Source organism: Mya arenaria, chromosome 12 (assembly GCF_026914265.1).
Source record: "Mya arenaria isolate MELC-2E11 chromosome 12, ASM2691426v1".
Classification (NCBI taxonomy): Eukaryota; Metazoa; Mollusca; class Bivalvia; order Myida; family Myidae; genus Mya; species Mya arenaria.
In genome coordinates, this window is record NC_069133.1 from 21,233,795 (window position 1) to 21,249,820 (window position 16,026).

At 34.7% G+C, this 16,026-nt stretch overlaps 1 protein-coding gene across 1 annotated transcript; it reads right to left on the bottom strand.

Annotated features, from left to right (window-relative positions):
* Positions 1-4,445: 4,445 nt before the first annotated feature.
* On the bottom strand, positions 4,446-5,220 carry LOC128210539 (ctenidin-1-like). The gene is made up of 2 exons (XM_052914887.1): positions 4,704-5,220; positions 4,446-4,453 (listed from the first exon to the last, which is right to left on the bottom strand). Exons 1-2 carry the CDS (start codon positions 5,218-5,220, stop codon positions 4,446-4,448), a joined length of 525 nt encoding a protein of 174 aa, XP_052770847.1.
* Positions 5,221-16,026: the final 10,806 nt, after the last annotated feature.

Below are 16,026 nucleotides of genomic sequence, written 5' to 3' on the forward strand. Positions count from 1 at the left end.
GTTATGATAAAGTTTGTTATATATGGTTATATGTAAAGAATATATTTTTTTCGCCATTTTCACAACAAATGAAAATTAATACTTCCTTTTGCTGCATTTTTGGAACAAGAAAAAAAATACTGCAAACTTGATACATTGCTATTTTTCGCTTTAGGATGATCACGCGTAATTCAACACTATTAAATCATAGCAACATTATCCAAATGCAAACAGTCTCATAATTATGAAGTACATGTATAAAGTTTGTAAACTCTGAAGTGATCACTTGGATTGAGGTTCGTATGTTTTCCTGTGAAATACTTTTTTGATTAAATTATAATAACTCTTGTTTTACTAAATGCAGTGGGAAACGAACCCCAGATTCAAAACTTCCTTACCTAAATAGCGCCCGAGGTTTCTGGACTTTAGGTGATATATTCGAGTTTTAAGTGACACAAGTTGGCATATTACCTACAGACGGAATCACAGACAGACGGACGACCAAGGGCAAATCTATATGCCCCCCATTTTATGGGGGCATAAGATGTAATATTAAAAGAAATGTAATATTTTAACCATTTGCCAAGAAATCCGATCATATATTGATGTACTTAGATATTCTTATTACTTTGAAAAAAGTAACACAGCTTACAACTTAAATTTTTTAATCTGAGCACTATGTTACCTTGATGTTGAAACTGAATTTTCATAGGTTTCTATTGATGCATTGACATTGCGGTCTCTGCTAAAATGCATTTCAAAAAACATCATTACCCACTTTTCATGTGAATTATATAAGCCCTCTTTGTGTTTGTGTATCTTCGTTTATGTAATTTTCTAGAAAATTCATTTCCTTAAATGTAGCTTTTGAAACAGTGATTAAAATCTTCTTTACTGACACAGTTAAATCAACGTTTGTTTTCTTTGTAAGATTTCTCTTGTTAATTTGCATTGTTGTGTGAGAACATTCTTCATTAGAAGAGTGATTAAACATTATACACACTGCATGTAAGCTTTCCATATGATATATATATATATATATATATATATATATATATATATATATATATATATATATATATATATATATATATATATATTTGGAATTATCATACAACATTGCTACCTTATTTCAATATATATAATACTTTTTTCAAAGCAGTTCAATATCATCATTTGAGAAATGATCACAACAAAGCAATAATGTATCTTAAACCTCTATGTCCGGACTTTTGATGCCATACCAGTATATTTGAATGTTATATGACTCATTTTATTTTAATATATTATAATATTTAAAATTATCCAACTTCTTCTGATCGTTTGCACTCCTACATGCACCGTTAATGTAAATTTATAATCACAGCAGTCACTGAACTTTTGTCTGTAATACAATGTATGTAGAGCATTTTTCCAGATATATATATTTTCTCCATATTATTTTCTCTTTGCGAAAAAGGAAACATACATATTAAAGCATCGTATAATAGGGTAATAACTTATAAGTAGTGCGTTTTGATCAGGGAGATGGAATTCGACTCAAGTCGCACGAGGCTCTTACTGACTGAAATCAAAATCTTGAAACATCAACAACAGTTGAATAAGACATTCCGGATCAACATGTTATTAATATATATATCAATGGTTTAAATCACTTAAAAGACACATGATTTCCTAATAAATGTTATATTCATGACAAACTTGTTTTATGACGTCATTTAAACATTGCACAATGATACTTGATGGACGTCAGTATAGTGGATTTTGGACTACCGTATATAATAATAATAATAATAATAATAATAATAATAATAATAATAATAATAATAATAATAATAATAATAATAAAAGTAATAATAATAATAATTATAATAATTATGATATACAAAATTTATACAAAAGCAATCGATAACAATATTATTTTAATAATCAAGTTTGCGAAAGTTGAAATACCAAGAAAAACCTCCTAACATAAAATGGCCAAATCTCAAGACAAGAACAGCTATTACTCTCAAATTAGTCAGGCAAACAGCTCCCAGCAGGGATCGGGTCAAGTGGTCAATTTTTCAGCTATGGTAGTTTAGTTCCACTGATAAGCCCGAGCATCAGCTTGATGCTCAGTAGCGGCATAAACTGTAGGACTGTACGCTCGGGTCGGAATGAACCTATCTTACACTCTCGGCCATGGAAGATACTTATATTCTTAGTCAGTTAGATGACCTTAAGTAAAATCTTCGCTTGGCTTCTTCCTCATGTGCGCTACAGAATATTTTAAGTGACGAAACATCGCCTTGCTTTTAAAACAATTGCGAGGAGTATTTCGCCATTCAATTATATTTTTTCTTAAGATGCTTAATGCTCTGTCATTGTTTTTGCTTGAGTTTAGTGATACTGTTAATTGCCCATTAAGCAAAACGATGACGATAACGACACATTTATGGTCGGATGTTGTCAGACCAGCATATAAATTACTGTTATATCAGGGAAAAACATTTCGTATTCTTAAATGAAAGAGTGTTAACGACCAAGTCCTCCTCCAGCATGTGTGTACTGATTTATCAATTTAAAAAGCTTCTGAGGTGAACCATTTAATTCAATAATTGGTTTTATTAGTTAAGTTATTCAGCGGTTTGCGCGTGCTCGTTGGCTAAACTATAAACGGTGGCTGGATTTTACCAATTGAATAACTTATTAAAGAAAAACTAAACAAAAACTATCATTTATTTTATTTGATCGGAAATACATTATGATATCATAGCAGACTGATTGATATTAGCATTAAGTAATAGTAATTGTTTATTTATGGGTCTGTATGAAGAAGTTGAAGAGAAGATGGCACCTAGAAGGTCGTTCGAGAAACGAACATGTAGACTGTGACGTTTGGTGGGTGATTTCTGCCATTTCGATTTCTTTCGCATTTTGTGGGAAAAGGGCGAAGAGGTTAACCATGCAGGGCGAAACTGTCTCTAAGAAGCATAGCGAAAATGCACCAAGGGGCGAGTCGATGATAATATGCCGCAGTATTTGTTCGCATTTTTTCTCCTCTACTTTGCGAACCCAGATACCAAGTTGTTTTTTGAACGAGTAACAAAATCGTTTAAACAAGATACGTAAGTTGTTTTTACGAGATAAAGAAATAGCACGTATGCCAACTCTGCCAGCCACCGTAGGTTTCACTTTCAGTGTGTGCATACCACTTTTTTTCACCATTTTGAATGAAACATAGCGCAGTCTACGCATCTTACGGCGCCCCATCTTAGGTCTTTTACCAGAGTTTGATTGAGAGTTAAGTTTTTTAAAACACATCGACAAACCTTTTCACATAACGGCCGTCTGACGGAGCATTGTCAAAACAGTATTTTGGAAAAAGGTTTGTCGAAGTGTTTGATGATTTATCACGTGGTATACACACACTGAGTACACTCTCTAATTATAATCTGGTAGTTGGCTTACAAGTTTGTAACACTTGCTCTACCAAAGTCATCATTTTTTACGTCATATCACCCATTCTATTTCTATGGCTAACATAATGAATAGTACAGTTGTCTGTCCGAGTAAAATGAAATAATCGATTTTTGTCAAAATAATACCAAAAGCAATCTCGCATGAAATAATGAAGTATATTGCCTACAAATTTTCGATTGAAAGTGTTGATGGCTTTTTGTTTCATCGATAAAAATTGCACAAATGGTATCTCGTCCTGGTGTTCACGTTAGAAGTTCAACATTTTAATAAATAATTGATAAATAGTATAATACATTTGTTCAAATTAATTGTTTTTTATAACTGAATATTATTTTAAATCTTCATAGCATTAAAGAAGGTGAGAAATAGCACTTGTCGAAATCTTTTTGTACAACCCTAGTTCAGAGTATAATACTTACAAAATACTTGTACAGCCTTCTAGGATGCTGTAGTAAGGACACTTAAATCCTGTTGATACTCCTCTTTCTGTAGAATTCAGAAGTATGGTGAGGTGATACGTATCGTAAGGTCATGTACCACTGTCTCTTAACATCAAATATTTTAGTATAATACAACCTATTGTCTTGTCTGTTCGTGCCGATAGAACTCGATCTTGAGAATTTTTTTCATTTTTGGCCTTATCACCATTCTATGATTGATTACACGCATTTAAACAAGAGAAGAGAATTGATGTGTGGTTCTTTACCTTCCCCGCTCAAGCTTAGTACATTAATATGGTCATGCTATCAATTATGATGCAAACCGATAATAACCTGCTAGCTTGTTATCAACATACTCATTTGATGCCTACTCTATATGCGTATATAACGAGTGAGACAACTCACTTTCAATTATGGCTGGTGTTGATGTTTATGTTGATAGATAGTCACGTGACACAAAGTGTAGTTATTTAGAAATATTTATTGCAACATAGAAAATCATAAAAAACACAGGACTGGTGTCAATGGAATTGGAATTCAATGCAATTGAGGGGTCTGTCTTTAGTATTCTGGAAAAGAAAAAAATAAATATAATGAACACATACATACATAGATTAATTTGGATACTATGTAAGGTGAATAGTAAACCATCTTATCAATTCGATCATTTAACAAAAAGTATAACACATTGTAAAACTGTAAACGTATAGTAGCCAATAGTTACAATGCATTTCATAAAATTAATATTGCATGACCAATTTCATTAATTTCAATTGATCATAGTTTTATAAGCCATAATTGTTTACTATTCAAACGTACTTTTTGAATGGTATCCGCCATAGCCGCCACCGAAACCACCATGGCCACCACCGTTATCGCCGAAGCCGCCACCGTAACTTCCATATCCTCCTTCATGACCCAGGATTTTTTTCAAGCCACCACCGTGACCGTTACCACCGTAGCCGCCATTTTCACCGCCGTAACCGCCACTGTAGCCACCGCCATACCCTCCTCCACGCCCTCTGTTATATTTATCATATTTTCCGCCATTGTAGCCGTCATAGCCACCTCCATATTTGCCACCATAGACACTCCCATGACCACCTTCAATGCCAACCCCATAGCCGCTTTTATCTACACCTGCATAACCACCTGCATAGCCAACTTTTTTGCCACCTCCATAGCCACCTAGATAGCCACCTTTATAACCACCTCGATAGCCATCGCCATAGTCACCTTTATAGCCATCGTCATAGTCACCTCCATATCCCTTTTTACGATAGGCTTGGCATGCCACGATGGCACCGAACAGAGCCAGAATTGCTATGACCTTCATGGTGCTGGAAATATAGAAAGCTTTGATGATAATTTGTTCAAAGTTAAGGAAGTAGGATATCAATTCATTTTCATTAAATGAGAAATTGGACTTACTGATTTATAATTGACTGAAATAAATATATTGGAAAACTACTGGCTTCTAATTGAACAAAACATTATTATAACGATTAATTGTGGGATAAGATTTAGACTTTTCTGAGAACACAACCCCGTGTCCACACAAACTGGCATTTATCATTGACTATATATCACAAATTGATATGTAAACTGGTTTAAAAACTTAAAAGCGATTGATTGGTATAAGATTACACTCTGTACACTTTATTGTATAAAACAGCAAGCCCATTGGGTATACCGTAGCCTAACCCAGACCTAAGGCTCAGCAAGACTCAAATACAACACTATGAATGGGATTGTAAGTCACGTTGAGATTTCCATATTTATCATTAGTTAAATTTTGTTTAAATGCCATAATTGTGTACAAACGTGATACTACAACACATTAAGTTATGTTCTGTTATTTTTTCAACAATTTAATTTAATCGTAAATTTAGCTAAGCGAATAATCATGTTTAATAAATAAGCTATCAACTACTTACATGGTTTTGCGACGAAGAACCAACGATCAATGTAGTTTGTTAGGGTTGTGCAGTTTTTATCAACCTGTGTGACGGTCTGACCAACGTGGCATGCAACCTTATTTGCAGGGGAAAATGAGGAAATGTTTCTAAGGTTAATTATGATTTTTGGTAGAAAGTGAAAGCTAATTAATCATATCAGTGTCAGCAGCACTTTGATTTGTGGAAGGGTTAATGTTGTCATGTAAACTAGGAAGGGAGTAATGTGGTTTTGAAATATTTGTTTGGTTTTCCTCCTACAACCATACGATTGTTTTCATTTTAAATAAATGATGGTAATGCAGTGTCTTTAATTTAGAGTAAGTCATGGCCAGTGTTGCGAACGTAACAAATAAAATGTTTTGATTTTGAAACAATTGGCGATTCATTAGAATGCACGTACTGACAATAGCGAAAAAAAGCAAAAAAAAATAAAAAAATGCGCACTTATGTATCGAATTGATATACATACAACTGAATATATATATAAACAGTAGTGTATAGATATACATAGTTTACATGTACATGTATGCATATAACTTGTGCAATACTGTAAAGCTTTTACATGATTCGATAATATACAATTGTGAAATCTGTACTTATCATACTCTGACGCTGACAACGACTAGGTCGACTATGACACCGACTAGGCTGACTATGACACCGACTAGGATGACTATGACACCGACTTGGCTGACTATGATACCGACTATGTCGACTATGACACCGGCTAGGCTGACTATGACATCGACTAGGCTGACTATGACACCGACTAGGCTGACTATGATACCGACTCGACTGACTATGACACCGACTAGGCTGACTATGACACCGACTAGGCTGACTATGACACTGGCTAAGTTGACTATGACACCGACTAGGCTGAATATGACACCTACTAAGCAGACGCTGACACCGACTAGGCTGACTATGACAGCAACTAGGCTGACTATGATATCGACTCAGCTGACTATGACACTGACTAGGCTGACCATGACACCAACTAGGCTGACTATGACACCGACTAGGCTGACTATGACACCGACTAGGCTGACTATAACACTGACTAAACTAAGCTGACGCTGACACCGACTAGGCTGACTATGACACCGACTAGGCTGACTATGACACCGACTAGCCTGACAATGAGACCGACTAAGCTGATTATGACACCGACTAGGCTGACTATGACAGGACTAGGCTGAGTATGACAGCGACTAGGCTGACTATGACACCGACTAGGCTGACTATGACACCGACTAGGCTGACTATAACACTGACTAAACTAAGCTGACGCTGACACCGACTAGGCTGACTATGACACCGACTAGGCTGACTATGACACCGACTAGCCTGACAATGAGACCGACTAAGCTGATTATGACACCGACTAGGCTGACTATGACAGGACTAGGCTGAGTAGGACAGCGACTAGGCTGACTATGACACCGAAACGGCGGGCTATGACATGACACCGACACTGACTACAATGACACTGACACGGCCAGCGCTGACACCGAATAGGACGACCCCGATAAGGACGACATTGACAAGGACGACATGGACGACGAGGACAACGACAAGGATGACACCGACAAGGATGACACCGACACGGATGAAGCAGACACAGACAAGGATGACACCAACAAGGATGACACCGACAAGGACGACACCGACAAGGACGGCATTGACAACGACACGGACGACACCGACAGGGACGACGCAGACAAAGACAAGTATGACAACCACATGGATGACATCGACAAGGACGACACCGACACAGACACGGACGACACCGACGCGAACTAAACCGAAAAGGACGACACTGACAATAACAGAACAGCCAGCGATACGGATGACACCGACATGGACGACAATGCCACCGACACGCAAGACACCGACATGAACGATGCTGACACGGACAAGGACAACGCTGATACCGACATGAGCGACAACGACACCGACACGAACGACAACGACAGGAATGACAACGACACCGACACGAACGACAACGACACCCCACCGAAAACAACATGGCCGAAGATGACATGTTTCACGGACGACGCCGACTCCGACACAAACGCGACCGATACCAACGGCCGACGATGTTTCCGACACGAACGAATACGACACCTTTGCAATGACAATACATCAATAATTTTCGTAGAAAAACAGGGTGTTTGGAAAATCTTGGAATTAATCTTTACAAACATGCCAAAAAAATGCACACAACAGGCGTGTACGTTTATTTAGATTTAGGTTTCATGGAAGACTTAAGACTTATGAACGCATAGAATTACGTTTCAGATATTTTAGCAGTTATTCTAAATGTGAAACAGAATCTTTAAAATGACGAACTCAGAGCACTTTTGTTATCGAAGAAAGCATTAGTTAACTAATAAACTGAATGTATTGAGTGCTATGATAATTTACTTATTTTCTGAAAAAGCAAATTGTCGGCGGGAGGAAGAAATCCAGTAAAATCACTATTACGTGACGTAACATTATAAAATGACAAAGACTTGGTTGCTTATGCATTCCATCTGTTGACCATTCAACGTAAATAATGATAATATCGCTCATGATTGATACATTGCATATCCTTATTATTGTAGAGTGCGCACGTTATAATACTAAAATTCATTTTGAATTTCAACATCATTTAGCGGCTTGTCGTTGTGATGGTTAATACATTCTTGAAATAAATACAGGAATACAAATGTTGGACTAATATATATGGCCCTTTTGCAATTTCACATATAAATTAAACTTTTTTTTCGTCACCTTAACAAAATGTGCACCTTCCGTCATGTATTGTGTATATCTGTTGTGTATTTAACGACGACATCGCATATTGCACGAAGGCTGAATATTGTATACTCCGCACATATGTATATGTAATGCAAGGTATAATTTAGTATAAATAAGTCAGTGCAAAGCGGAAATACAAATGAAGGTGACAATTATGATAGGACGCTTTTTGTGACCATTGTCACGTCAATATCGGTGCGTAAACAAGTATCCGTCGAGACCACAGGTCGAGATGGATACGTGTTTGCTCACAAAACAAGACGTGATATAGGTCATCAGAAAAGCGACCTCTCACAATATTCCATTCATTATATACCTCACGGTTTCAAATTTATTTAAATTTACCGCTATCTTTCAAATGTCTAAAAATGTTTTATATCTCAGCAAAATAAACACAATTGCTAATACGAAAACATTTATTAAATGTCACAGCACAAAAAAATAACAAATACACACCGGACTTATTTGACTAGTACAAACGATTCGTCATTTCATATCAATACGTTGTTCATTAGCCAATATACGCGTTTAAATTGGGTATTGATTATTACACCTTCTAAAAATAACAAGTGTTTGCACATAGTAATCTGGCAACCTATGAAAATAATGTTCATAATTATGTTCATTTTGTTCATACGATAATTAAGGGCGGACAATTTAGGTTGATGCAAATTATATATCTTCTTTTAATTTTAATGCATTATTAAAATTAACTCATTTGAAAGAGCAAATTATTTAGGTTCAGATAAAAAATACTGACCTTTTTTAATTTATAGCTAAGTGGCTTATTATCTGTACCTTAATCATATGCCTTTTTCTATTGAACATCACTGTCAAACGAGTTTAACATGATAATGCATTTAAATAATAATAATAAAAAATACATCAGCTTTTATCGTGTACGTTTATGACATTTATTAGAAACAGAAACATTTTGATTTTTTATTTGTCTTAAAGACTTGCTTTGATTTTTTTAAAAACAAAACATCTCTAGAATCATCAAAAGATTGGCTTATCCATATCGAGTGGTGAGAGCGAAAAGGTTCTTCTTCATTTAATGTCACTTAGAACCTTTTCGCTTAGAACCCCTCGATAAAAAGCTTGAACCAACATTAACCAACTACACATTTGAGCATTGTAAACATAGTTAGAGAACAAGAGTTTATACAACAATGATGAAAGCTTTTAACATCAACAACAAAATGTCATAATGTCATTCTCGGTACCTGACGTGTGCAGCCATAAATAATACTGCTTTAACAAATCATTTATCATAGGTTGATAAGATATGTCAAGGCTGGTGTTTCTGGTTATTTGTCAAACAAAACTAAGGAGGTCGTTGACACGAACTAATAACTGTTATACCTTTCGTTTAATTTGCATTATTAAAGCAAATCATTCTTCCGACACATACATTGACGTCAACAGTCAGCCGCTTTACCTTTCGACCAGAAAACCACTAAATAAGATATATTGTCAGTAACCATAGCATGCGTATTTCATGACAAGTCGTTTATCCATTATTGCCATAGTTATAATTACATTTCCGACCTATACATTTTTAGTTTTCCATTTTTTTTAAATTTACAGCAATACTAAGTGAGGACGGGTCGGTCCAGAGTGTTGCAGAGGGGAGGGGGGGGGGGGGGGCAACTTCGATCATTTGTGACCACTCCCCAGAAAGGAAATTTTTATGGTAAATATATGGGAAAGAAATAAATAGGTCTTCGTTCAAGATCATTTCGGCTGTCTTAAGTTTGAAATGGTGCAGTTAAGTATTTTTATTGATTTTCTTCACCGACAATAAAGGGATACACTGTAGGTTCCAGCAAATAATATTGCATAATTGTGTTTAACTTATTTGACTGTTAAGACAAAAAAAACCATATGATTTGTATACAGATAAAAAATAAAGATATTTTGGCTCTTTTTTCATTGGAGAATGCGTGGCCAAGTAGCTAATTTTTAAAACAAAACATTTATAATGTTTAATTATTTTAACTAAATTAATAATTTTGGAACTGCACTCAACTCATATGCCTTTTTGTTTTGATTATAGAAGTCAAATGGCTACACCAATGAGTATCTTTTCAAACATATTAAAGAGCAAAATTTATTTCGGTTTAAACAACTCAAACAAATATTTAAAACGAACGAAAGAGCATTAGATACTTCAATTATGGTATAATAAAGATCTGATTGACCACAACTTTGGAGTTCCGCAATATTGTATATTGTATTTGATGGCTAATAACAGGTAAACAGCAGTAATAAAAAATCCGATAAATGCGTGACACAAACGGGATAACAATTCATGGACATGGTAAAGCTCTTCAATTAATGTCATACACATTTCAGACAATTGGTTCAGCAAAAATATGCCAACTCCTTCCCCTGCCTCCTTCATGCAAGGATACGGAAAACCGCACATTGCACATTTTATGCAGACTTAATACATGTCCGGAACCACTGCTTCACTCGCCTGTACTCGACTTCAGATTTTTTATTCCAACACCCCACTAGTACGTCATGGTAACATAAAATTACCAAACTAAAAAAACAAAAACATACTATTATGTAACATGTGTCTATACAGTCATGCAAACAATGGTCATACAATGAATACAATGAGAACAATCACAATTTGAAGATATCTTAGGCTATCCAATCTGATCATTTCAATGTTGAACTCACACCCGGTTAGTTGACGTCCTTTCCTTTTAAAATCGTGAATATGGTACGCAAGTCACGTTATGTGACCGAAGAGATTTTCGGATGGTACAAACCTCTGGATACAAATAATGGTTAACAATATGGTATTGTCATTTATATAAAGGGCCAAAATTGTGACATAAAACTCAAAATAGCAAAGCTTTAGTAGAGAGTGGTATGATACCAAGTTTGTGATAGAAGACATGCGGGCGATCACTGCCTGTGTACGGTAATCAATGATGGACACATCATAGCAGTCCATGTTCAGGTGATCGGTCATCTAAAATTGCATTAAAAATTGTAAGAATGTGGCTAAATTATCGTATATTCATTAATCATTTTCTGCAATTCGTCATTGTGTCATTTCAATCTTTGCATGATAGTTGTATAATGTCAATGTTTTACTTTAGAAATGTTTGAGTATATGCATAATTATTTCGGGCAGTACTACTTACTATGTTTTTGTGAAATTGAAATATGTATTCATTTACATTGGAAATCTATATTATTAGTTGTTTATTGACTTTTTTAATAAATTAAATAAAATTATGACTGATGCACTTTATCGATTGCAATAAAACCATTAAGTGTATCACATACACCAATTTATACAGCCTGTGAACTGAGATAGTGTCCCATGTTAATAAGCTCCTTTACAGTGCAATAAACTAGTCTAATTGATTGAGTTTTATTTATTGCAGATATTCATTGAGTCAGAAGACAACGGTGAGGTGAAGTCTTCTTCTTGTCAATTTCCTATGGGTGAATATAAATATCACCATGTAGCTGCTTCATTGTTGTTTGGACTTTTTGGCTTAAAAGTATTTTTGATAAGATTAGTAGAAGTAGTTGTCCTCGTTAAAATCCTCAGTCAAACAACAATTGAGCATTATTGTTTTGTGTTCACTATGGCATTTTGCAATAAAACATGTGATACAAACATAGATGTGAAGAGTAGCTGGCTGAAACACCCTAATGTTCCTCCAAAACAACATGGATGGATGTGACTATCAAATAAAGTGATTGGCTGCGTCAGTATTGTTCACCAATGTGCATATAAACATACGTCGAACCTTATTAATTGCTTAACTGTTAACACTGTTAACAAAACTAACAATTCTTAAACGAACTGCACTCGACATGCATTGCATCTGTAGAAGGATGGTAAATGATTTTAAATATAACATAGGATGACGTCTTTTACTTACTCGTACTTACAATTTAATATTAACTGCATTGGAACTACGGAAGTCGTATGTTGTTTTTTTATATAAGTGAATAAACTTATCTATTTTAATAGCATTTAAAAAAATGTAAAAAATAAGGCAGGTTGTATTTTAAACTCTCATTCAATACAAAAGCACTAATAAGGGAGGAATGAACGTTACAATTTCTGGTCTAGCTTAAATGAATGAGCTGAAGATGGCGATGCGTCATTCATATAGGAGTAGTAATATATATGTGTGTCTCAAAATTAGGCCAACATTCTTATTGATAGTTCACGCATATGAGCTATATGCATATCATTTATAAAATGCATGCAATAAAATGACAATCAAATTACTATTTCTTTATAAAAAAAAACAATTTCTATTTTCCAGATTACTTGGAAAATAAAAAAAAATACCTGAAAAATGATTAAACATGTACAAAGTTAAGCAATGTTATATCATCTGTTTGAAGTGTGTTATTACTCTTTGTTTTAATCAAAGAAACAGTAATTTCACGAAATTCATCTTAGCAAGTCTACTATATACATTGTTAAGACAATTCTTCCCAACTTGTTTTCAGTCGAGTCAGCTTATTATTTTTTGACGGTATTGACCCGTTCATTGAAAACACACATGGTTTATTTTTGGACAAGGGGTCTGAGCCAAATTCCTGTGGCACAAATTTCGCGTACTCCTTACACAGAACCGAAAACATATTATATAAAGTGGTTAAAATATTGTTAGGTTTTTGTATTCTTCCCATTGAAATAACTGGCTAGATCTGGTTTAAAAATGGGCATTTTGGTGTTTTCTATTATATCTTTTCTCCGATATGGACATACAAATGTAAGTTCGCTATTTGGGAGCACGTCCATATATGAATACAAACAAAAATGGATTCATATTTGGTAACAAAACTTATACAAATTTGGTCAATTATCAGAGCTGTAACCATGTTTTGTTTCTAAATTGGTAGACATCAATGACATGAAGCGTTTAATTTATACCATGACCTTCAATAGCGCGTGAATAAGTAACAAATGTCACGCTTAAACACTTAAAAGGTAAGTCGTTATACAATTAATGCGTCCCACGAATTTCGTTATAAAATAAACATAGTTAATGAAGACATATCGAATTCAGGTGGACAATTACTTCTCTTTTCTTTATTTCCAATAAAAGAACACTATGAGTCACTATGGTATAATGTATTTCAACATGCTTAAACTAAAAAAGCAAAGTTAGTTGAAATACATAGTACGTGAATGCACGTAAGTATTCAGATACAAGATGTGCTTTGGTATCTGACTTTGCATTATATATGTCTTAGTTGTCTCGTCGCATCAGCTGTAATATGTCGTAACACAACTAATTTGGCTCGCCCATCAGTCGTTATATGTCGAAATAAACAAATCATTGAGTTGGCTTGTACCATCAATCGTGATATGTCGTAACAAAACTATTTTTCTGAGTTGGGTCGTCCCATCAGTCGTATTATGTCGTAGCAAAACTATATTTTTAAATTGTCTCGTCCCATCAGTCGAAATATGTCGTAGCAAAACTTTATTTCTGAGTGGGCTCGTCCCATCAGTCGAAATATGTCGTAGCAAACTTTGTTTCTGAGTTGTCTCGTCCCATCAGTCGAAATATGTCGTAGCAAATCTTTATTTCTGAATTGTCTCGTTCCATCAGCTGTTAACATGTCGTAACAAACCTATATTTCTGAGTGGCTCGTCTCATCAGCTGTTATCTGTCGTAACAAAACTATATTTCTGAGTCCTCCAAACAACCTTTTGCGTTGTACCGATTTTGCAATGAAACGGCAAAAAGGTTATTAATATTGGCTTCTACTTTTCAATTACTCAAATTATAATATATAAAGGAAATTGGCCTTAACACATGGATGCAACACATCACATCACTTTGGAAGTTAATGGACCAATGCTGCAATGGATGTGTCATTTTTTTTATTCCTTTTCTAATAAATCACCTTCAATTCCTAAAACAATGACTTTGTTTGAACGCGTTTGACTTAATTAATCTTTGCTAGGTGACTTCATACGTTTATTGTTTATTTAAGAATATTTTCAATTTATCTTTTTGTGCTAGCATTGAATTTATATTTGTGTAATATGTGTTAATGTAAAAAAATCAATAATTCACCGCAGGCTTTTCACTGCCGAATTTGAGTCTTCTCATAGGGAAGGTTAAAGTTTCTTTCTCGTTCCGAAACCCTACAACATTGTTTCTAATTTGAATGAATCAAAATCAATAACGTCCCCATCCTGAAAATAGTTTTGAGTATTGAAGTCAAGGGTGCATCTTGATACATATTAAGTACTTTTTTTTACATTTTGAGCAATTTGTTTCAAAGTTAAGAACAAAATGACAGATATATTAACAACATGGTACATCTGGCTATAGTTATAGATAACTGTCCATGAACTAGCGGACTCATTATTTGTTAAAAAGTGTTTTAAGTGTTAATGTTTTAAAAACAAGACCATAACTGCTCCTGCTGAATGGTTCAATGAAGAATATAGAAATGTGTATAAGTTTTACAAAAATGCAAGGTGTGAATATTTTATAATATTTTCCAAACGCCCACCATTTTAAATATAGGTGGCTAACGCTTTTTTTAAACAAGTATCCAAGAGGAGTACCAATGAACATTTTGTTTTTACAAACAAACCCAGAAATTTTCCTAAATTTGACTTAATCTGCCAACATGTTGAGCCGGGTGTTCTTAATAAAGTTGAGGTTATTTCAGATTCTACAGATGTTTCGATGAACTATTTAAGAGTGTTCCATGACCGGGGTTTAACTCAATGTCACCGAGCGTAAAAATCCTTTCAGTTTAGATACACCCAAAACAGGGTAACGCTTTTATACCTTACGATCTGTAATGAACGGGGCCCATGGTGCTAAATGTATTTCAAATTTTTGCAAATTGACCAGCGTTAGTGCACCCATCCACCCGTCTGATTTCCAATGAATTAAAGGTTTAGTTAAACAATAGTGTTGCCTGTGGCTTGGCGTTGTGTACAATCTATCTTTCTCTCTCTCTCTCTCTCTCTCTCTCTCTCTCTCGCCTATCTCTCTCTCTCTCTCTCTCGATTTTAAGCTAATGGATGTATGTTGTATTTGTTTATATAACTTTTTTCACATATATAACATTATTTAATCCAAATGACCTGATATTGGATTCAAAACACATTTGCACACTGTAATCTTAAAAACATTTTTAAAAAAGGACACTTCCAAATACTTTATTTATAACACATGTTGTGTTTTCTAAGCTGCATACGAAAAGTGAAGAATGACTATTTAACGAGTTATTTTAGCAATTATTTATGGACAGTGCTTGCAATATTTGTAATGGGATTTGCTAAATATATGCTTATTTCTGATACACCCTATTGAACAAGTGAATCACCGATCGTTTATCATTGT

Bases quoted from the DNA above. Each gene is read 5' to 3' on its own strand.
- LOC128210539 (XM_052914887.1), bottom strand. From the start codon at position 5,220: ATGAAGGTCATAGCAATTCTGGCTCTGTTCGGTGCCATCGTGGCATGC.